The 25121-nt window shown below is 45.7% G+C and overlaps 1 protein-coding gene across 2 annotated transcripts in view; it reads right to left on the reverse strand.

The window, feature by feature from the left end:
• Nucleotides 1-557: 557 nt before the first annotated feature.
• The window catches only part of GREM1 (gremlin 1, DAN family BMP antagonist), a 57630-nt gene continuing 33066 nt past the window's right edge, over nucleotides 558-25121 (reverse strand). Inside the window, exons 1-2 of one of the 2 annotated variants that reach the window (XM_066608504.1) lie at nucleotides 10141-10280; nucleotides 558-1624 (exon numbers count right to left, since the gene is read on the reverse strand). In XM_066608504.1, the coding sequence (XP_066464601.1) occupies nucleotides 1075-1623 (549 nt within the window). In that variant the 5' untranslated portion in view covers nucleotide 1624; nucleotides 10141-10280 and the 3' untranslated portion in view covers nucleotides 558-1074. Of the gene's footprint in view, nucleotides 1625-10140; nucleotides 10281-25121 lie in introns of those variants that run through there. The other variant, XM_066608505.1, reaches the window with a different exon arrangement.

Raw genomic sequence — 25121 nt, forward strand, 5'->3', positions numbered from 1 at the left:
AGAAGGTTGGCAGTTTAGGTTTCTGTAACTTGCCGTTTTCCATTTCAAGGTTTAAAAGGTTGTACCAAGACTATAAATTGCCTATCCACAGTATAGGGGTAACTTGCCGATTGGTAGAGGTCTCACCACTAAGGAAGCCCATTCTCAAGGTTAGCAAGGGTCTATGTCCCTCTGCTAACTGCAAGCTGACTGTACTCCCCACAATGAGGAGACGACTAGGAGTGGAGGCTGGTTGCACAAGGATGCGAATGCTTCAGCACTCTCTGCAGTCCTATTAAGAGTGAATGAACGGCAAGAGCTCAGGAATTTCAGTCAGCCCCATTGAAAAATTGAAGCAGTCGCTGAGCATGCACGGTTGGTACTCAATTAATTCATTCTGCTGTTACTTCAGGGGGATGAGCAACCCCCTCTGAGGAGGAGGGGGCCACTTTACTCCTGACTGAGATTGGTGTGGGTCTCAGTGGTGAGACCCCCACTAATTACAAGTTATCCCCAATTTATAGGACTTTCTGATCTTGGTTTAGCCCTTTTAACTGGTTAAGGCTTAAAAAACAAAAACGAAGCATTTGTATTTTTCAATATTCATTAAAGAAATTTTATTTCACTTGATGGAATTATGCCTCAATAAGTGGTAAAAATGGTCAAAAAGTCACTGTTTAGCCAAATGTGCTCTTCTGTTACGATGATGTGCTGGCGTAATTTATCATCTCTGGCTTAGATCAATTAGGTTATAAAACTATTACACACAAACACCTTCATCCCCCTAACCTTATGTGCATCACAAACATGTAAGTGTGAATAAATAAGATATATACACATAGTATACATGGAAATTTGCACTCAGGCTTTTTTTTGTACTCCAAGTAAGAGTGCACTTTGTGCTTTACTGGGGCAGTCAGTCTGTCGTTGGGGTGCCTGGGAAGGCAGAAAGTAGCTCTGACAAGAGATTATCTGATGTCCAGAAGGAAAGTGTAGCTTGATACACATGAAACTACCATCTGCACGGGAGCAGTCCAGCTATATGGATGCAGCATGTAATCAGTTTGTCTGCCGTGCAAGATAACCAGTTTGATGCTAGTCCAGATCTATAGAGATGCAGCGACATTGCTTGACACGAGTTATTCTTTTCTTCTTTGTGGGTGGCTGGCGCTCAGGACAGTTGAGTGTAACCACCATGGTAGTGAATTTTTTAGGCTTGCAGAATGAGCAGGACTGGAAGGATCCTTCCTCCCGGCGGATATGTCGGGGAATATAGAAAGAGTTGCACTGCCCATAACAGAACCGGTTGAGGATGGTGCGCTTGTTGCATCCTTCCTCATGGATGGTTTGCTTGAGTGGCTGTGTCTTACACCAGTCCCTCTTCAGATACTTTCTTTCAGTAATATGTAGTGCTTCCTGACTGGACTCCAATACCTCATCAGCTACCAGAGCTTGTCCTTTTCCTTTACCTCTGCTTTGGGTCCCTGGCCTTGTCGAGCTTTGTTCAGAGTCATTAGGTTGCCCTTTGTCAGGAGGAGGAATGGCACCTTGAGATCCACGAACCTTTTTATTTCCTTCAATGTTAGGTAGCAAGAGTCCAACAAGAAGGAACATGGGTCCCAGTGAATAAACCAAACGGTTCATCCTAGAAGAAAAAAAAAGTCTTATTTACTATTTGTAAAGCAAGAGTGATGGTATATAACGATCGTACAAAAACAGCCATACACGAAGAAAAAAAAAAAAAAAAAAAAAAGGCACAAAATTGGCAGGAACACTAGAATATGCAGCGGGGAACTGGAGGTAAAAGTTTATACTTTGGTTTAGTTTTAACCAGGTTCAAATTTTAACAATTGATGTCAATGTTACTTATAGTCTTGGGGGCTCAGCTAGCTACTGAGATTCATACATAAGCAGACTTACTTTAGACTTCTTCATAATGGCTGTAGAGCAAATACACGAGACCTGATAGAGGCGTGGCTCAGACTTCAAAATGTCTATATAGTGCGCCCAGTATTTTGCCTCATTTCCTTTGACCTGAGGGCTTCGGATTTAGTGGAAGGTTGTCTATTGGGCAAGATACAATCACTGGCCTCTACTAATAAGGGCAGGTCATTAAGATTCTAAAATTTAAGAGCATCTTTTGACAGGTCTTAAGGTTTTTAGTTGGATAGTCAGAACTTTTCTCCCCACATATAGAAAATTGTGGGATTTAAGCCATATGCTGTAGCAGAATTCTAGGCTGGGTTCACACAGGGAGGATTTGCCGTGGAAATTCCATCTGGAATTTCACTGCGGCCGCTAATCCCGGGTTTAGCCACCCATGCGGATGAGATTTGTCAAAAATCTGGTCCATACGGGACAGCTAATCCGTTGCGGCAAATCCGGCACTGCAGCGTGGATTCCTCAGCAGGTTTTTTTTTTTGGGTGCACCGGCCACAACAGAAAAGCATGTGGCCAAGCCGCTCTAAAATCTGCAGCAAAGTGCTGCAGATTTTGAAGAAGTGCTTCCTCGGTAGACGTCGCGGTTTTTTGCTGCAGCAAAATCGCAAGATTTATGCCGGGAATGCATCCTTATACTGCCCCATATTTAGTAAATATATACACAAGCGTAAAGACTTGCTTTTCCAATTAGATTGGGTCTATACAAGAGCCGATTTGCAGCGTAAAGTCCACAGTGTACATTGCATGGCAGGTCAACAGCGGAAAGCCCACCTCCAGCCCCGCACCATTTAGTACAAATTCCTGTGCAGAATTAACCCCCTCTCTGCAGCGGAAATAGAAATAAAAATCGATATGCTGCAGAACTAAACTTTGGCCACTGCATGTCAATTTCCAAGTCTGCCCTATCTCAACCCCCCCACCCCAGCAGTCCTGACAGAAGACAACCTACCACCACCACAGAGAGCCAGTGGGCTGAAGGACCTGTGATGTCACTGCTGTGTGAGGTGCCAAGCTGTGTTTGTCATGTGTGGTAATCAAGCTACTGTGAGTGTGGTGTGCCACCAGAAATACTGCTACTACAAGGTCCTATTACTAGTAATTTACAATTGGCCTCCTGCATCTTAGGGCCAACAAAGCTAGCATGGGTCACTTTAAATTCATTAAGATTTTGGATGGTAGTGGGGGAGGGTGGGAAGGAAGACATTAAGATTAGAGATGAGCGAACGTACTCGTCCGAGCTTGATACTCGTTCGAGTATTAGAGTGTTCGAGATGCTCGTTACTCGTAACGAGTACCACGCGATGTTCGGGTTACTTTCAGTTTCCTCTGAGACGTTAGCACGCTTTTCTGGCCAATTGAAAGACAGGGAAGGCATTACAACTTCCCCCTGCGACGTTCAAGCCCTATACTACCCCCCTGCAGTGAGTGGCTGGGGAGATCAGGTGTCACCCGAGTATAAAAATCAGCCCCTCCCGCGGCTCGCCTCAGATGCGTTGTGAGATAGCTGAGGGACAGTGGTATCGTGTTGGAGCTGCTGTAGGGAGAGTGTTAGGAGTTAGTGTAGGCTTCAAGAACCCCAACGGTCCTTCTTAGGGCCACATCTAACCGTGTGCAGTAGTGTGGAGGCTGCTTTTAGCAGTGTTGCACATTTCTTTTTTTTGGTATATCGGCCGTGCAGAGCATTGCGCCCTGCAGTAATACTCCAGGGATAGAATTGTGTAGGCAGGGCCAGAAGACATATTATAGCTTGAATATACGCAGTGGTCCTTTAGAAAAAAATATTTAAAAAAAAAAAAATCTATTTGGCCTGCCTGTCACTCTGCTCAGTGTTCTGGGTCTGTGTCTGCTGGGGGTAGTAGTTCTCCAAATAAATACGCAGCCAGCTAAGTATTACAGCAGGCTTGCTCCAAATTATTTCCTGGCTCTGAAATCACCGCTCTGTTGCAGTTAATAACAGTGCAACACTGCAGTTCCGTCACACAGTCCAGGGCCAGAAGACATATATAGATTGAATATACGCAGTGGTCCTTTTGAAAAAAGGATTTGAAAAAAAATCTTTGGCCTGCCTGTCACTCTGCTCAGTGTTCTGGGTCCGTGTGTGCTGGGGGTAGTAGTTCTCCAAATAAATACGCAGCCAGCTGTTACAGCAGGCTTGCGCCAAATTATTTCCTGCCGTTCCGTAAGCGAAGTCAGCCTCCAACCACAGGCCAATAAGTGGCACATTTAATTACAGTGTTGTGTTTCTGCATTCCTGGTAATACAGCATGCTGAGGGGTAGGGGTAGGCCTAGAGGACGCGGAGGCCCTAGTCCGGGTGTGGGCACAGGCCGAGCTCCTGATCCTGGTGTATCGCAGCCGACTGCTGCGGGATTAGGAGAGAGGCACGTTTCTGGCGTCCCCACATTCATAGCACATTTAATGGGTCCACGCGGTAGACCCTTATTAGAAAATGAGCAGTGTGAGCAGGTCATGTCGTGGATGGCAGAAAGTGCTTCGAGCAACCTATCGTCCACCCACAGTTCTGCGCCGTCCACTGCTGCAACTCAGAATCCTCTGGCTGCTGCTCCTCCTTCCTCCCAGCCTCCTCACTCCATGAAAATAAGACATTCTGAGGAGCGGGCAGACTCCCAGGAACGGTTCTCGGGCCCCTGCTCAGATTGGGCAGCAATGGTTCCTCTCCCACCAGAGGAGTTTATCGTGACCGATGCCCAACCATTGCAAAGTTCCCGGGGTCCGGGGGATGAGGCTGGGGACTTCCGGCAACTGTCTCAAGACCTTTCAGTGGGTGAGGAGGACGATGACGATGAGACACAGTTGTCTTTCAGTGAGGTAGTAGTAAGGGCATTAAGTCCGAGGGAGGAGCGCACCGAGGATTCTGAGGAAGAGCAGGACAATGAGGTGACTGACCCCACCTGGTTTGCTACGCCTACTGAGGACAGATCTTCAGAGGGGGAGGCAAGGGCAGCAGCAGGGCAGGTTGCAAGAGGCAGTGCAGTGTCCAGGGGTAGAGGCAGGGCCAGACCGAATAATCCACCAACTGTTTCCCAAAGCGCCCCCTCGCGCCATGCCACCCTGCAGAGGCCGAGGTGCTCAAAGGTCTGGCAGTTTTTCACTAAGAGTGCAGACGACCGACGAACAGTGGTGTGCAACCTTTGTCGCGCCAAGATCAGCCGGGGAGCCACCACCAGCAGCCTCACCACCACCAGCATGCGCAGACATATGATGGCCAAGCACCCCACAAGGTGGGACGAAGGCCGTTCACCGCCTCCGGTTTGCACCGCTGTCTCTCCCCCTGTGCCCCAACCTGCCACTGAGATCCAACCCCCCTCTGAGGACACAGGCACTACCGTCTCCTGGCCTGCACTCACACCCTCACCTCCGCTGTCCTCGGCCCCATCCAGCAATGTCTGTAAGCGCAGCGTCCAGCCGTCGCTAGCGCAAGTGTTTGAGCGCAAGAGCAAGTACGCTGCCACGCACCTGCACGCTCAAGCGTTAAACGTGCACGTAGCCAAATTTATCAGCCTGGAGATGCTGCCGTATAGGGTTGTGGAAACGGAGTCCTTCAAAAGTATGATGGCGGCGGCGGCCCCGCGCTACTCAGTTCCCAGTCGCCACTACTTTTCCCGATGTGCCGTCCCAGCCCTGCACGACCACGTCTCCCGCAACATTGTACGCGCCCTCACCAACGCGGTTACTGCCAAGGTCCACTTAACAACGGACACGTGGACAAGCACAGGCGGGCAGGGCCACTATATCTCCCTGACGGCACATTGGGTGAATTTAGTGGAGGCTGGGACAGAGTCAGAGCCTGGGACCGCCCACGTCCTACCCACCCCCAGAATTGCGGACCACAGCTCTGTTGTGGTATCTGCGGCGGTGTATGCTTCCTCCACTAAACCACCCTCCTCCTCCTCCGCAACCTCTGTCTCGCAATCAAGATGTGTCAGCAGCACGTCGCCAGCAGGAGGAGGAGGAGGAGGAGGATCCTGAAAGTGATCTTCCTAGTGAGGACAGCCATGTGTTGCGTACAGGTACCCTGGCACACATGGCTGGCTTCATGTTAGGATGCCTTTCTCGTGACCCTCGCGTTACACGCATTCTGGCCACTACGGATTACTGGGTGTACACTGCTCGACCCACGGTATAAGGAGAACCTTTCCACTCTCATACCCGAAGAGGAAAGGGGTTAGAGAGTGTTGCTATACCACAGGACCCTGGCGGACAAACTGATGGTAAAATTCCCATCCGACAGCGCTAGTGGCCGAAGGCGCAGTTCCGAGGGCCAGGTAGCAGGGGAGGGGCGGATATCAGGCAGCATGTACAGCACAGGCAGGCCAACACTCTCTAAGGCCCTTGACAGCTTTATGGCTCCCCAGCAAGACTGTCACCGCTCCCCAGTCACGGCTGAGTCGGCGGGAGCACTGTAAAAGGATGGTGAGGGAGTACGTAGCCGATCGCATGACCGTCCTCCGTGACGCCTCTGCCCCCTACAACTACTGGGTGTCGAAGCTGGACACGTGGCCTGAACTCGCACTGTATGCCCTGGAGGTGCTTGCTTGTCCTGCGGCTAGCGTCTTGTCGGAGAGGGTGTTTAGTGCGGCTGGGGGAATCATCACAGATAAGCGTACCCGCCTGTCAACCGACAGTGCCGACAGGCTAACACTCATCAAGATGAACAAAGCCTGGATTTCCCCAGACTTCTCTTCTCCACCAGCGGACAGCAGCGATACCTAAGCAATAGGTAGGCTGCACCCGCGGATGGAAGCATCGTTCTGTATCCCCATCAAAAACGGGGACCTTTTCGCTTCATCAATCTGTGTATAATATTCCTCCTGCTCCTCCTCCTGAAACCTCACGTAATCACGCCGAACGGGCAATTTTTCTTAGGCCCACAAGGCTCAGTCATATAATTTTTATAAGTTTCAATGCTCATTAAAGCGTTGAAACTTGCACCTCCACCAATTCTTATTTTAACTGGGCTGCCTCCTGGCGTAGTTACCAATTAAGCCACATTAACCAAAGCGATAATGGGTTTCACCTGCCCTCTTGGTTGGCCATGGCCAATTTTTCTGATGTACATTAGTACTGTTCATACAGCAATTTGTGGGCCCTCGCCTACAGTGTAATCAAATGAATTTTTAGCCCACCTGCATTACAGCTGACGTTACATCCGCTGTGTTGGGCAATGCAATGGGATATATGTATGTACCGCCGGTGGGTTCCAGGGAGCCACCCATGCTGTGGGTCCACAGGGAGTTGTAAATGCATCTGTTTCCACTTCTAAAGAACCCCAGTCTGACTGGGGCATGCAGTGTGGGCCGAAGCCCACCTGCATTAAACATGACAAAAATATCCCATTGCATTGCCTATCACAGCTGAGGTAGTATTATGTACCGCCGGTGGGTTCCAGGGAGCCACCCATGCTGTGGGTGCACACGGAATTCCCATTGCAGAGTTGTACCTGCCTGTGACTATTTATAAAAAAACGCGGTCTGACTGGGGCATGCAGACACCTTGACAGAATGAATAGTGTGTGGCACATAGGTTCCCCATTGCTATGCCCACGTGTGCAGCTCCAGATGGAGGTGGCACAGGATTGGATTTCTCATTGCTTCTGTAGAGCATTGTGGGCTATCGCCCCGCCCCTTTTAAAGAGGGTCGCTGCCTAGCCGTGCCAACCCTCTGCAGTGTGTGCCTGCTTTTCCTGTGGCAGACGCACTTATAAATAGACATGTGTGGCGTGGCATGAGGGCAGCTGAAGGCTGGGCAGGGACAGTTTGGTGTGCGCTGTGGACACTGGGTCGTGTGGGGGGGGGGGGGGGATTGGCAGCATGTAACCCAGGAGAAGTGGCAGCGGAGTGTCATGCAGGCAGTGATTGTGCTTTGTCGGAGGTAGTGTGGTGCTTAGCTAAGGTATGCATTGCTAATGAGGGCTTTTCAGAAGTAAAAATTGTTGGGAGGGGGGGGGGGGGCACTCTTGCTGCTATTGTGGCTTAATAGTGGGACCTGTGAACTTGAGAAGCAGCCCAACATGTAGCCCCTCGCCTGCCCTATCCGTTGCTGTGTCGTTCCCATCACTTTCTTGAATTGCCCCGATTTTCACAAATGAAAACCTTAGCGAGCATCGGCGATATACAAAAATGCTCGAGTCGCCCATTGACTTCAATGGGGTTCGTTACTCGAAACGAACCCTCGAGCATCGCGAAAAATTCGTCTCGAGTAACGAGCATTTTGGTGCTCGCTCATCTCTAATTAAGATCCATTCATACAATTACATCAACTCTATAATAGTGCTGTATTACTCTAGAATGTCCATGCCATATGCAGAATTTGACTCAAAAGTTTGTTTTCTGACTGATCCTTTGACAAGATATGGCTTCAAAGCAGTTTACAGCGCAGTCTATATCCTTCAAAAACCTTTTAATGTAAATAAGAAAAATATGGTAAATGTGCTCTCAATGCACAGATAGTGAGAAGATTCTGAGATGTTTTACACAAATATTGTAGGCACAAGAGATTCCTAAGACATACTGGAGCACTGAACTCCTACTGCATGAGAATATAGCAATGTGTGCAGCCAGACTCCTAAAAAAAAGGGATATAGCGCTGGCTCCTTTTGAGGTGAGCAGATTCTTATTGAGCAACTCCATCATCACTAGCTTGTTCGCCCTCATGCAGCCCGTTTGAACGAGCCAACGATATGTCTGCCTGTCTATTTTATGCAGGCATAACAACCAGTCTAATTCAGTCTTTCACATTTGCTTATACAGGGAATGAATACTCCTTTAGACTATCGAAAAACAAATGATTCTTGTTCAGTTGTTGGCTTGTGATCAACCGAGCGATTCACTGTCGCTCATTTGGACGATAGTCGTTTCATCTAAAGGCACCTTTACACAAGCAGACATATCCATCATACACAGGCATTTTACAACTATACTGACCTCTCCCCATTCCTTCACTCCCGTGCTGCATCAGGTAGCCCTTTGCAGCAGCACCTGTCAGAAGACAAGTGACTACTTCTATGCCTGCCATTGGTATTCTTTTAGAGCAGATGCGCACCACTCCAGTCCACAGGATTCCTAACAGGTCATGTTTTCAGGATTACCTCAGTATTGCACAGGTGAATTATGGCTGGTGCCTCAGACACTGCTACAGGTGTTCTTACTACACAATATCCAGAAAAGATGACCTGTTGGGGTCCCTTGAGGATCGAGTGGTGCATCCCTGATCTAGAGAGCCTAGTGTCTGTAAGGGCTCATTCACACATGCACATTTGGCCCATGAAAAACATACCTTTTCAATCTGTCTGAGATTTTTCTTCAAGTCCGTGTTGCATAAGTGTGCAATGCATTTTTTTTTTTTTTAAACACAAAGATGCAAAAAGGCAGTCATGACGCCAGTTTTAATCACATCCCACAGAAAATGGGGTACACAAAAAAAAAAAAAAAAATTAAAACATTTACCCTTTAAAATCAATAGTCCAGATAATCCATTTGGATGGCATAGGTGCCATATGCAACTCCCACCTCCAAAAGGAGAGCACCTGCCACTCTAAGATTTTGATATGACACATTTATACAACTGGTCAATTACTTTTTTCTTCCAACTTGCTAAGCATTAGATTTATCTTCCCCTTGGGCTTAAAAAGTAGCTTTTTAAAAAAATGTAATTGCATGATTACTCTTGTACAAGCTATCAGCATTCTACGAACATTCTACTTTTGTGCAACTGCATACACATAGCTAATAAAAGGAAATTGAGGTGTACCCTTAAAGGGTACACCCACATGGGAAGCATTATCCGCAGCATATCTTTTCAGGTCTTACATGTGGACCTGCCATGGATTTCACCCTGCCAATCAGAAGCTGTAAAATCTACAGCATAAATTGACATGCAGGGGATTAAAAACCTGCACTACATGAGAAAACTTGTGGGATGTTCTTGATAAGTGTGGTTTGTCCAGCAGAAGTTATGAAAATATGTATGCCTCCTTTATTACTTTACTAAGGCATTGGTCATGGTTAATTTCCTATTCCAATCCTGCCTTTTGAGTCATAGTACCCTTCATGGCTGTTGCATTACTCCACTAATTTAGGCACTCCATGTTGAACCCCAAGCACAACTCCTTAGATGTTCCTTGAATGTAGAGGGCCTGTCACAAGGGGCCTTTGATGGAGCCAGACAGCCCAAATGCTGATGACATGTTCTGTTATTATACCTGGTGCATTCAGATCAATCCGATTCCTCATTCTTCAACTTATCAAGTTCGGGTCTTACTCAGGCCTCCAACTCAACGGATCCAAATCTTATATCCTTCCACTAGGTATACGGGTACCCTCTGAGGCTGCAATCTTGCAGCTCCCTAGAAAAAAAAAGAAAAAAAGTCCACCTTTTGGTTGAGTATTCTATGATTCCATGTATTGGAAAGATTGGACCAGAGTTGGAAGGGTCATCGGGTCCAACCTCCTGCTCAGTACAGGATCACTAAATCATCCCAGACAGCTGTCTGTTCAGCCTGTTTGGAGACCTCCATTGAAGGAGAGCTCACCATCTCCCATGGCATACCTCAAAGAAGATTTTCCTTACTGACTTCCACCTGCCATTTCTATAACTTAGACGCACTATTCAAACAGTGCTGTCTTGGAATGAGCTTACCTGTAACACATTATCCCTAAACTACTTGTTGGGGCCAGCAAGTAGGAAAGCAGTTCAGGCCTCTACATGAAGCTACTCTTCCTCCAAAATGGAAGGGAGGAAAAAAAAAAAAAAAAAATTTTACACAATCTGCATAGATTTTCATGGGAATCTATGGTGGGACACCTTACAGACAAAATAGTTACTGGCGTGGTCTCCTCCCAAGCAGGTATCCCTAAACTACAGTGAGATTATCCCAGGTATAGTTGATAGAGTCTACTTAACTACCACCAGGATTAGTTAATTTAAAACTATTTCTTGATCTGTGTCCCAAATGTAAGGAACTGCTTACAGAGAGGCTACTGGGAGGAGATCCATAAGTTTCTGCATAACTATATAGAGGTGGTTGTGCCAGATGACCCTACAACTTCTCTTATTTGTAGACCCACAGACCTTTCCTTCCTCCATGGAAAGGACTTCTCTGCAAAACCCTATATATCATGCTAGGCAGGGGCCTAAGTAAAGGCTCAGGGGCCCTGATGCAAAAGGTGAGCTGCCCCCCCCCCCTCTATCTGTATCTGTACCCGTACCCATACCTAAAGCATGCTGCACAGATACATAACGTGAACCTTCTAGGCCCCAATGAAAAACCTCTAACAGGGCCCCTAACTCTAATGCTTTATTCATAGTACTGGGCTCCCTATATGGAGGAGAGGGGCCTTATAGGCCCCCTAAGGCTCCTGGGCCCAGGTGCAACTGCATCCCCTGCACCCTCTATAGTTACGCCCCTGATGCTAGGTAGATGGTAGCACAATATCAAATAACTATGTTAGGAGGCCCAAAAAGGGAGGGAATGGGGACTCCGGGGAGCTGAGTTTCATACTTAATAGATGCCCCATTCCATCGCTGTGTCCCCCTAATTTTGGCACTGGAACAGGGTGCCCTGTAAGTATCAGACAGCTCCCTAGACTCCCCATGTCCCCACTTTTCAGCCACATAATGTAGTTTATGAGTCTACTAGGTTACAAATTCTTCATCTGAACACTTGCCTAGTATTAGGCCTGCGCTGTTTGTGTGGCTGCATTCTTGTGAATAGAACATTTAAGAAGTATACTTTGACATTAGTACAAATGTCTACATCATCTCCTCACAATATACAGACTCTTGCCTGCGTCCTGGCAAGTTTCACGCACAAATTAGGTTGGATATCAAAGTGGACAAAACTAGCACGTGTTAACACATTTCTTTCAATGTGCTTATTCACATGAAAGGTTTTTGCTCGCAGTAAGAATCGCTGCTGGTCCCATCTTTGGGTGATTGCTTATCATCAATTATAATAATTGCATCTCACTAGAATGCAATGAAACTGCAATTTTTACCATTTACATCTATTGGAAGCATGTGATCTCTGCACATGTGAAAACTACTACATAGATGCAAGGCAATGCGTTTAAGTAAGAGTGCATTGCTCTTGCATCCAGAATCCTGAGTTTACAAGCACAATATTGGCCCCAGTTTCTCAGAACAATATCGCGCTTGCCCATGTAATACTTTCTTACACTACATTCACACTTGGTTTTCTTTATGCAAGTACAGCCTTACTTCAGCAAGTCTCCAACTTTGTGACTTGACAGAGTTGGAAGGGACCTCCAGGGTCATCATGTCCAACCCCCTGCTCAATGCAGGATTCACTACATCATCCCAGACAGAAAGCAAATTTCTAGATTGTAAGACGTCCCCACAAATACTTTCTAGATACAACAGGTGAAACACAATGTATATCAGCAGCTCTGGAATCTAATACAATGCAAGAGGTTAGATTTCTTTTAATGAACCTTTGATCGACTTTGAGTAAACCCCAAACTCATTATCCAGGATTTTCTCAAATTCCTAAATTTCTTACATAAAAGAGAGGTTAAGTCATTTTCTAATGTGGTATGAGGAAGTGGGTCCGGTAACAATATATTGGTCTAGACAGCTATAATCCCGATACACAATCAGAAGAATCTAACAATGAGCATTTACACAACCATGACATCATCTGGATCTTCCTCGAACGCTATATTAGGGCTGTTCATATTTTGCAATCTTTTTTGGACAGAAAGATTTTTTTTCTCTGCTACTGTTAAACAAGTTCTTGGTGGTATGGGGATACTGAGGAATCTGTATAATGACCAAGTAGCATCGGTAAGAACAGACCATGGAACAACAGATTGGTTTCAGATTGGGAAAGGAGTACGGCAGAGGTGTATACTCTCCCCCTACCTATTCTACTTGTATGCAGAACACATCATGCAACGAGCGGGGCTTGATGAATCCAAGGCTGGAGAAGGGGGGAAATGCTGGAAGAATCATCAATTTTAGATATGCAGATGATACAACTTTGATGACTGAAAGCGAGGAGGAGCTGAGGAGCCTTAGCAAAAGCTGGGTTGCAGTTAAACATCAAAAACACCAAGATTATGGCAACCAGATTGATTGACAACTGGCAAGTAGAGGGAGAAAACGTGGAGGCAGTGACAGACTTCATATTTCTAGGTGCAAAGATTACTGCAGACGCGGACTGCAGACAGGAAATCAGAAGACGTTTATGTCTTGGGAGGAGAGCAATGACCGATCTCAATAAAATAGTTAAGAGCAGAGACATTACACTGACAAGGTCCACATAGTGACCTATGGATGTGAGAGCTGGACCATAAGGAAGGCTGAGCGAAGAAAAATAGACTATTTTGAACTGTGGTGTTGGAGGAAACTTCTGAGTGTGCCTTGGACCTCAAGAAGATCAAACCAGTCCATACTCAAGGTAATAAAGCCAGACTGCTCACTGAAGGGAAGGCTATTAAAGGCAATAATAAAGTACTTTGGCCACGTAATGAGAAGACAGGATACCTTGGAGATGCTGATGTTGGGGAAAGTGGAAGGCAAAAAGAGGGGCCAACCAAGGGCAAGATGGATGGATGAGCTCCTTCAGGTGACGGACTGCACCTTGGGGGAGTTGGGGTGGCGACAGCTGACAAGAAGCTCTGGCGTGGGCTGGTCCACGAGGTCATGAAGATTTGGAAGCGACTGAACTAACAAACAACTTAAACAGGATCCAGACTTCCAGCTTCTCTAGACTACCCAACATCACTTGCATAAAAATTGAATGTTCTTAAAGCCCCTAAAATGACAGCTAAATAGCATTTTATATAATTAAACAGCTGCATTTGAGTAAATCAGAACTAGTTTCTGGTTTTTGTAGAATCTAGAAACTCCTATTTGACCACTTAAAGTGGTCCTCCTGGAATTGATTTATCAGCTATACACAGTACAGGTGAGAAGTGTCAGATTGCTTGGGGGTCCCACTGCTGGACCCAAACACCCCATTGGTGCAGTAAGGAGGAGAGTGAATGAAGCGGTAGTGGAGCTTATAGCCTGCTGTTCCATTCATTATCTCTATCAATCCCATAGGCATTGAATAAGGCAGCAGGGCACATGCCTAACCACCCCACCGTACTATTGGAGCACACAAGACAAGCAGCAAGACCACTAGCAATGAATATTTATCACCTATCCAGTGCAAAAGGTGATAAGTTTCAGTTTGTGGGAAAACAGCTTTAGGACACACACACACACACACACACACTTTATTAAGCTTATGAGGGGGAAAAAGCCATGATCTTCATGTGCTTTACAAGAGTTTGTGTGGCTTTTTCTTTGTTCACCCCTTTTTTCCCCGCATGTTTTCTTTAGTTGTGAACCATTTTGGTACTCCAAATTCTAATACCAGTCTGCTCCAGTATGAAGCACACAACATCTGGCATTGCACATGGATATCTCAGGTATGGGTGCCAATCAAATCTCCCAACAAGTAGCCTTAGGCCGCCTGCAGACGGCCAGGTCGAATCCTGCAAGAAATCCCGCAGCGGGATGCAGACCCGTACCGCTGCAGAGGCCTGTGTCTCACCCGCTCCTGGCATCTTCTGTTTTCTGCTATGCGCCGGCCAGTGCATGTGAAGAGCGGAGCCAGCCCGGCACTACTGATATTTCTGTGTGGGCCCCTGCGAGACCCACACAGAAATAGATCATGCCGCAATCTGTTTCCCCACGTTTGTTTTCACGCGGACAAATTGCGGCTGTGTGCATAGGATTGCATTTTGCAATGCAGTCCTATGCATGCGGGCACGGGTGGAAATTCCCACTGCAGAATTTCCGCCCGTGTGCAGGGGCTGCCAGTCCACGAGGGTTGCGGTATCCCATGGCGGATCTCCGCTGCAGGAGCTGACGCCTGGGAGCAGGAGACGGCAGACTGATCTCTGCTGTCAGCTTGACAGATAGGCTGACCGTGGAGAATCACAAGGATAGCGTTCACTGCGTTCCCCACGGCCGGATTATCGCCGCGGGGAATGCAATTCAAACCCGCACGTAGACAGGCGGCCTTAGGTAATTTTTTTTTTTTCCTTTCCATTCCAAAATAATTAATAAAGATACTAGCCCTAGTGTGAAGATGAAATAAAGATGCTGCTAGTGTCCTGGCCAACCCAGAATCCAAAACACAATTAAAAGCAAGTCTCTGGAAAGACTGGAAGTGGCAAGAAAGGTAGTAGATACAAACTTTTGTTGTCTGTATAAAGAGAAAAATGGAACAATTGTTAAATATAAGTTTTATATGCATGTTGCCTGCAAAGTCCAGGGGCATAGCTAAAGGCTCATGGGCCGAGTGCAAGAGTTTGTCTTGCCCCCTCCCCCTTAACTTCTCTTTACCCAGAGGCAAAACTTGAAGCTCCTGGGCCCCAAACCTGTAACAAGACCCCCAACTATAATGTTTTATTCATAGTACTGGGCTCCCTGTATAGAAGAGAGAACTGTCCCAGAAGGGTAACAGCTGATTTCCCCACTGTACCACAAGCAGGAGTGGCCTCCAGTCCTCCCACTCACTTACACTACAGTTTGGCCAAGTTGTTGCATGCTTTATATAATAAACCAGGTAGTTTATAGATACATTGGCTGAGATGCCATTTAGGTGCACTGACCAGCCAGTATTCTCCCTTCCTACCGATTGAGCTCTGTCTTCTTGATGTTACAACCCCCCCCCCCCCCCCCCCCCCCAAAAAAAAAAATCTTGAATCTTTCTGCTGTCTGCAGCCTGGCATTGAGCATATATTACCATCTCACAGAGCTCAGAGGGCCACTAATCCAAGGCAAGAGCCAGGCAGCAGACAGAGGACCCCAAGATAGAAGCAGTCTACAGCAAAGGTCAGGCAGCAGGCTACTACAGAAAAGTGTGCCCCCTCTCCTACTAGGTAGTTTAAATCCATTCCTTTTCAGGTTCCGGCCATCTCTTCCCTTTCCACAGGAAACTACAACTCCCGGCTGAAAACCCAGAGAACCTACAACTCGGACAACCCCTTTAATTGCCGAGCTATGTTATTGGCTGCAGCCTGTGACCTCCCGTAAATAGGGCGGGGCTATAGCTGTAAGCATGGACTGGAGTGGGGACAGAGCATCACAGGGCACAGCAGGAGAGGGGAGAGGCAAATATATGACAGTTGGGTTACCGCACAGGGAAGGGTTGTCCCAGAGATAGTACGACCCCTTTAAGGATGAGCTTAGATGCAAACCATACATTGTTTTACAGCAAGTCAATATGGTTTTCAAACAGCCACAGTTTTCTAGGCAAAAATGCTGTTCACCTGCAAAACTACATAGACATTAAAGGGCAGTTTGAAAAAAGCATGTTGGCCCATCTTCAGCCTGGCTGTGTCCGTTACATGTGATCTCCCTTCTTACAGGATAGGCTATAAATGTCACCTATCAGGTGAATGGGGATCCACTTATTCTCACCTGCAGTATTCTCTACACTGGCAGAACTATAGGGGATGCGGTTGCACCCAGGTCAGGAGCCTTAGGCGGCCCATAAGGCCTCTTCTCCATATAGGGAGCCCAGTACTATGGATAAAGCATTATAGTTGGGGGCCCTGTTACAGGTTTTGCATTGGGGTCCAGAAGCTTCAAGTTACGCCTCTGTGTTAAGGGGTTTAAGAGAAGTTAGGGGACGCAAGATAAACTTTTGACTCGGCCCATGAGCCTTTAGCTATGCCTCTGGTTCTCCATATACTTGTGTTCCACAAACATAGCCAGCTTTCCATGATGCGTATGGAGAATTCAGTGGCTGGGAATTTGTATACAGGGGTCAGGTAAAACTTGCATGTAGCTGTACTGTGGACCCCCTGCATACATTTTACCAATGGGCCCTAGTACCCTACTCTAATACTGAATGCTTAATAATAGGCCCTTGTACATAACATTTCAAACAAACTTCCTAAACTTTAGCCTGCAGTGTAACTAGCATCACATCACTTAGAAATCCTGTACTGGCAAGTTAGGATGTTGTCCATCTAACTGGTTCTGCTGTCAGTATTTGCTGCCACCTTCTGTCAAGTAGCATTCATTTTCATATTCCAGCTACAAATATAATTCTACTACATGCACGGTCACCACAGTCCTCCTGGTCACACAGATGTGTATGGTGTGGTTATGTCCAGGTGCCGCTGTCCTATAACTACCTCCCGTTAAATAAGACACAGATTAAGCCTTAGAGGACGGTCTGCCACATGCAAGCTAGAGAACGTTAAGTTTGAGGAGAAACCATGCTTAAAGTCAGATGAAAAAGTTAAGGGGGGGGGGGGGGGGGGGGGGAGACCAACCCTTCAAAGCTCACAAAGAATTCTAGCACTTCTAGAACTCCTTTGTCTTTTTTTAATACAAGACTATTGATAATCATATTTTCAGCCACGAAAGCTTAGCCCATTTCGGCACATTTAAGCTGGTCATATGAATAATGAACCAAGAGCTATATACTGATAGTTATGAGATGGACCTAATGAACTGAAAGGCATTTTCCCATCTCAGGAATCCTATGTCGAGGTGATTGAAATCGCAAAACAATACATTTGCTCATAAATCATCAATTTTTAAAAAGCTCAGTTCTCTCAGGCTCTGGTCAGTGAAAAATGCTGGATTTTTCTCTTCTTTTCAAATACAGATTGACCGAAGGTGGGTGGGTTAAACATAAAAATTTTATATAATAGGTCCTCTTTTGATAACACATTCCCTCTTAAAACAAGTAAATAGACATGTGAGGAGTTTAGAACTTTTTAAGATGCCCATACAGACTAGAGTTTGATGAAAAGGGACAATTTTAACCAAAGTAATAGTATATTGGATGAAATTTAACAATGAATTAATGGTTTTTCATCTGTTGGCAAAAACAATTAATCTGAAAACAAGTCAGCTAGTGGACAAAAAGTTTAAACAAGTGTTTCAAGGAAAATCTTTCTGGGGATGTTCTTTCAAAGAAAGAAATATTGCTCAATAAAGAAACAATTTGAGAGAATGTTTCCTGTTCCCAGAAAGATTCACTTTTCTTGGAACAGATTTGTCAATCACCTGGCATCACGGAACATATATGGCCAGTTTGAACATTATTCCAACAGCCAGGAGGGGGCGGAAAGGGGAAGGTTATTATGCAGAGCTGCTGTAAAAATCCCTTCCACCTCCCATTTCCATCAGCTCCTATACGAGTCTATGGGAGCTGATGCCATATTCCAGCCCCGCTCCCCAACATGTTGGCACCATAAATATGTGGGTTTTGGATTGCAGTTTGGGCACTCTGTCTCTAAAAGATTCGCCATCACTGTTATAGGCCACTTTCACACAGTCGCATCACGTGGCTGGTGGCCGCTACATAGTGTGCATCAGTAGTCTAGGGGTGCGTTCGCATGCAGCCGGTTTTGTTTGCTGAATTGCTGTGGATTTCGTCGCAGATCTCAATGTAGGAACTCAATGTAGACACTACATGCTGTACTGACTGGTCAGCACTAGTTAATCAGAGCAGGTGAAGGGTCTTGGACTAAAGCCCTATTTACACGCAATGATCATTGCTCAAAATTCGTTCAAATGATGGCATATGAGTGATAATCGTGTGTAAATGCTACCATCGTTCACTCTTCGGCTGAACAGGGATTTTAAGGTGAGCTTAAAATCCATCCTTCAGCTGGAGAGTAGATAACAGACTGCACACTGTATTCTGCACTGGAGCAGCTGATTACATTGTTCTTGCATGGGCTGTCAACTCCTTTGTATTCAGCTGATTGCAGAGCTCAGACCACCTGGTGTGTTCTGTAGGAAGCTCATTTACATTCAAGTGAAGCTAATAAAGTGCTAGTGGGCATTAATGTCCATCAGCACTTTATGCAAGATGATCCCTAGAACTGTCAATCTTTCAATGGTATGAAAGATGGTCTTTGCATGTAAGTGATCATTAATGATGTATACAATAAATGTGTTACATGCACCCATCTTCTTTGTGAAGACTATTCTCTCTGTGTCTGAGAAAGCCATCTGTAAGGCCTCCCTCACACAGGCGTTTTTTCAGCGCTGGAGTATAACACTCCCATTGTTTTCAATGGAGCCTCTCAGACAGGCACTTTATCGTGGTGCTTTTGAGCAGAGACTGTTCTATTTTTCGGCATTTAGTGCACCTCAATGACGGGCAGTGCTAAAAGCAAGGGTCTGCCACAAAATAAATCACGGCAAATCGGCACAATCAAAATTGCAGCACTTTGCCGAACGCCTGTGTGAGGGAGACCCAAGACACAAATACTGTCAGTTGTTAAGATGCGTGTATTGTGTCACAAGCAAATTTGGAATCGCATACCTGCCAACCTAATCATCTGTCACATACGATGTCTGGTATCCACGTGTAGGTAAAGTCGTGATATGAAATAAGGCAGCCATAGCTTCCCTATTGGAGTGCCTCCTAGGGAACCGCGGCCAAAATATTAAATTGGGTTTTCATCTGGCAGACCTGCATATCCACTTAGCCAGCCTTCGGTCAGATCATAAGGGCAACAGCAGAGGTGGGACCCAAATGGACTAAAACTAGAAGGAAGATCTTCCCCCTATTTTCACAACCAAGAGTTGCATCAATACAGGACTGTCCATCTTACCACATACTCCTCGCCCAGGACTATTTGAAACAACGTCATAGACTGACTTTCTATTCTCTTATGCCTTTTTATTTTCATACTGCTGTGTGTATTTGTTTGCTCCTTACCCTTTTGAAAAATGTCCTTTTGTATATTTTTACCCAGGCACCACTAACCCTTTTTAGAATTAGGCTTTCTTAGTGAATTCTTGATGCTTTAAGTAATCCACAACCCCCAAAGTGGTTTTTTAAAACACATTATCATTGGTGAAAAGAGGAAGCATTTAATTCTATTTTAATTCCAGAAATTGAACAGAGGCTGAAATCCCTAATGCAGATGCAAACCAACCCTTATTGGCACATTCTATGTGCCCTGGGTGGTATGAAGAAGGTAGGCCTCCAACAATATGAAGGTTTAAAAGGATCTGAGGTTTCTTAAGACAGATATGGTACCAGAAACAGGCTTACTACATAGATATAGTACCAGAATCCATCTTACTCTATAAATATGGTAACAGAACTGAGCTGACTACACAAGTATGATACTAGTACAGAGAATGCAACACTCAAGGTGCCAGAATCGTGCTTACTGCATAGATATGGTACCAAAACAAAAGCTTTTTACAAAAAGGTACAGAGCTCACTGTATACTTATGAAGTGTTGAGGGAGGTGTGTTGCTTGGAACTTGCATGCTCACTTAAAGGGGTTTTCTAGGGAAATACTATTGATTACTTCTCAGGATAGGTCATCAATAGTTGATTGGCCAGAATCATAGAATGGTAGAGTTTGAAGGGTTATCCAGGGTCTTCAGGTCCAACCCCCTGCCCAGTGACACCGACTGATCAGCTGAGCGGGCGCATGCTGTCAGCACCGCAACACCGGAGGTCGGAGCGGAAACCTCCATGTCGACCTCAGTGTAGTGGCCAGTGCTTTTAACTGCAGGCAAGGCTCTCATTGAAATCAATGGGAGCTGTGCCTGCAATTACAAGTGCCGACCCACTACATGGAAGGTCGGAGCAGAGACTAATGCTCCAAATACAAAAGGTCGGAGCAGAAGCCTCCACGCCAACTTCCTTAGAGTGGCTGGTGCCTATAACTGCAGGCACGGCTCCCACTGATTTCAACGGGAGCCATGCCTGCAGTTACAAGCGCCGGACACTATACTGAAGACAGGACGGAGGCTTCCACTGCGACTTCTGTGTTATTGCATTGCTGACAGCATGTGCCCGCTCAGCTGATTGGTCGGAGTCCAGAGTGACAGACTCCAGCCATTTGTCTGTTAATATCCTATCCTGATGATAGGTCATCAGTGGCATTTCGCTGGAAAACTCCTTTAAGTGAGCATGCGAGTTCCACACAACACACCTCCACAACACTTCATAAGCATTTATGCATTGAGCTCTGTTATGGTACCAGAACCAAGCTTACTACAAAAGGTACAGTACCAAAGCTATGCAGGAAGCACGATTCTGGTACCCTGAGTGTTTCATGCTCTGTACTGGTATTGTATTTGTGTAGTAAGCTCAGTTCTGCTACCATAAGCCTCCTGCAGAAGGCTGGTCGGATCCAGTTGCGAGAATTCTCGTAGCGGGATCCGACCAGTGCAGCTCACCTGCTCTGACCAGTGCAGCTCACCTGCTCCGACGTCTCTTCCACTCTATGTGCTGGCTGCTGCCCAGCCGACGCATGCGCAGAGCAGAGCCAGCGCGTCACTAGTGGCGTTTCCATGCTGGCCTCTGCGAGACCCGCACAGAAATAGAACATGCCGCGATTCGTTTTCCCGCACATGTTTTCACACGCACAAATCGCAGCTGTGTGCATAGGATTGCATTATGTAATCCTATGGCAGTGGGCCCGCAGAATTTTCGCCCGTAAAATCCCACTGTGGAATTTCCGCCGTCTGCAGGAGGCCGTATTTATAGAGCAAGCTTGGTTCTGGTACCATTGGTTCTGCATCCCCTATAGCTACACCACTAGATTTAAGGCTTCATCTTGCAGGATCCAGGGAGCTGGAAATAAGTCTATCCTGTGGCCTACCTTGTGTGCCATATGTCACAGGTTAGTGACTGCCATTGGGCGATATCACATGCTGCAATTAGTTTCCTGCATACCACTGCAGCGAGGTGCCATACAAGAAAAACCATCGCAAATGTGAGTGAACCCATTCAAAAGAATGGGTTTCATATTTGTGCGTCTCTCAACACACAAATCTAGCACATTTTTCCTCGCCAGTGTAAAGGCACCTTAAGGCTAGTGTCACACTGGCAAGTGCGATATCGCCCTCAACATCCATGTGAAAGCCCTGTGGATGTCAGGCGCTTTCATGTGAAAACAGGCTCGCATCACTTTGGGGGATGAAGGGAATTACCTGCCATGGCTGTCACAGCCACGGCAGAGGATCACAGAGTTCTCCCATTGCCATCAGTGGAGCTGGTGCTATTGCCGCCAGCCCTGTTGAAAACAATGGGACTGCTAGCTGCGATCTCGCAGCTAGATAGAAGACGCCACGATTTTTTCTCTACTTCGCATCGCGGTGCCATGCAGGAAAAGATCGCTCATGTGCATGAACCCATTCAAAAGACTGAGGTTTGTATTTGTGCATCTTGCACGATTTTCTCGGTGCAGAAATTCCACAAGTTACACTATAATGTGAATTAATGGGGCTTTAACAAACCCTATTCACTCACAGTTGAAAGTGGTAATTTTTTTTTTTTACATCATACTAATATCCACACTAGAATGGTTTATATGGGGCAGCCGGACAGTGTTGGGGGTTTTACTGGCGCTATAGAAATAAGTGAGATAATGGTCAATAAGTGGAGTAAATGCACACCTCGCAAGGGTCTGTCTTTTGGAAGACAGTCCCTACTTCAGGATCAAATTCCTCTTTGCCCCTCTTTTATGCCTGGGAAAGTGATTGGCATTAATAAATGTACAATATTATGCCATAAACTTTCTATATGGTTCCAATCCTAACTATGCAAGACCCTGCAAGATCCAGATTTGAATAATCATCATATGGTTCCATTTGTATATTATACTTTTTATGCTAATGTTTAAATTAAAACTATTCAAGTTTATAGATAGGTATGGAAAAATGGATCTGTCACACAATGAAGCATAGGTGTCCCTTTTTGACAGACCAAAAGGTTGGGAGAGGACTCAATAGATTTTGGAGACATACCGTGTCCTACACAAAGATAGTCCATTGTTATCAGAATGTTTCATAGTAATAAATAGATATATATATATATATATATGACGAAAGCCCTCACTGACTGACTGGCCAAAAGTTCTCCAACTTCCCGATGTCGTAGAAACGTGAATTTTGGCACAAGCATAGATTATCTCCAAAATAGGAAAAGAAATTGGGTCCCAACTCGATTATTCAATTCTAGCGCAAAAGAATTAGCATCGAAATTTAACGTACATAATCTAAATCTCTCACTTCCCAATCTCATAGAAACTTAAAATTTGGCACGGGCATTGATTATGTCATAAATAGGAAAAGTTAATAGGTCCCAACTCGATTATTCAAATCTATGCGCAAAAGAATAAGCATCCAAATTTTACGTATGGAATCTAGTTCTCTCACTTCCCGGTCTCATAGAAACTCGAAATTTGGCAGGAGCATTGATTATGTCATAAATAGGAAAAGCTAACAGGTCCCAACTTGATTATTCAATTCTATGCGCAAAAGAATTAGCGTCCAAATTTTACGTACGGAAGGTAATTTTCTCACTTTCCGGTGTCAGAGATGTGAAATTTAGCAGGAGCATTGATTATGTCATAAATAGGAAAAGCTAACAGGTCCCAACTTGATTATTCAATTCTATGCGCAAAAGAATTAGCGTCCAAATTTTACGTACGGAATGTAATTTTCTCACTTTCCGGTGTCATAGAAACGTGAAATTTGGCACGAGCATTGATTATGTCATAAATAGGAAAAGCTAATAGGACAACTCGATTTAATTCTAGCGCAAAAGATTTAGCATCGAAATTTTACATACATAATCTAAATCTCTCACTTCCCAAAGTCATAGAAACATAAAATTTGCTATAAGCATTGAATATGTCATAAATAGGAAAAGCTAATGGGTCCCAACTCGATTATTCAATTTTAGCGCAAAAGAACTAGCATCCACATTTTACGTACGAAATCTAATTCTCTCACTTCCCGATGTCATAGAAACTTGAAATTTGGTACGGGCATTGATTATGTCATAAATAGGAAAAGTTAATGGGTCCCAACTCGATTATTCAATTCTAAGTGCAAAAGAATTAGTGTCCAAATTTTACGTATGGAATCTAATTCTCTCACTTCCTGATGTCATTTTATATAATGGAAACGTCGCATGGTTACCTCGCCGTGGTGTTTCCTGGGTAATGCAGAGAACTATGCAAAATGGTGAACATATGTTTTTCCGGTATCTCTAAAGTAACCACGACTTCAGAAGACTTCCGTGTGAACACCAGATAAACACCAGTACCAAATTAACTCGAGCGAAGCCGGGTATATCAGCTAGTATAAAATATAGTCACCAATTTCTAAGCGTTCTATATGCATTACAGATAACTAAATATGCCCAAGAAATTGGTCCTCAGACATACTGGCTTCTACCCGGTTCACAAGAAAAAAAAAAGCAACTTATTTGTTTTTGGTTTTTTTTATTAACACTTGTACATACCAATTAAAATTCTAGCTCTAGTGTCACTTGTATCATAACGGTCTAACCGATCATCTCCTAATCGCACGGACTTTAACTCTAGAAAGGTCCATCTACATAAGACAATTTAGCAAACCTCAAAAATAGAGATGAGCAAGCGTACTCAATAAGGCAAATTACTCGAGCGAATATGTCCATTTTCGAGTACATGCCCGCTTATGCCAAAAGATTCGGGGGCCGGCAGGGGGAGCTCTCTCCCCTCCCTCCTCCCCCCCCCCCCCCCCCGCAACTCACGAGCGGGCATGTACTCGAAAATGGCAATACTCGCTCGAGTATTTTGCCTTAAAGGGGTTGTCCCGCGGCAGCAAGTGGGTCTATACACTTCTGTATGGCCATATTAATGCACTTTGTAATGTACATTGTGCATTAATTATGAGCCATACAGAAGTTATAAAAAGTTTTTTACTTACCTGCTCCGTTGCTAGCGTCCTCGTTCCCATGGAGCCGACTAATTTTCGCCCTCCGATGGCCAAATTAGCCGCGCTTGCGCAGTCCGGGTCTTCTGCTGTCTTCAATGGGGCCGCTCGTGCAGAATGCCGCCTCAGTGTAGCTCCGCCCCGTCACGTGCCGATTCCAGCCAATCAGGAGGCTGGAATCGGCAATGGACCGCACAGAAGAGCTGCGGTCCACGGAGGGAGCAGACCCCGGCGGCCATCTTCAGCAGGTGAGTATGAAGACGCCGGACCGCCGGGATTCAGGTAAGCGCTGAGCGGTTTGTTTTTTTAACCCCTGCATCGGGGTTGTCTCGCGCCGAACGGGGGGGGGGGGCGGGGGTAAAAAAAACCAAAAACCCGTTTCGGCGCGGGACAACCCCTTTAACGAGTATGCTCGCTCATCTCTACACCCCTTGACTAGTGTCGCTGATTTTG

This window comes from Eleutherodactylus coqui, chromosome 6, assembly GCF_035609145.1.
Source record: "Eleutherodactylus coqui strain aEleCoq1 chromosome 6, aEleCoq1.hap1, whole genome shotgun sequence".
Classification (NCBI taxonomy): Eukaryota; Metazoa; Chordata; class Amphibia; order Anura; family Eleutherodactylidae; genus Eleutherodactylus; species Eleutherodactylus coqui.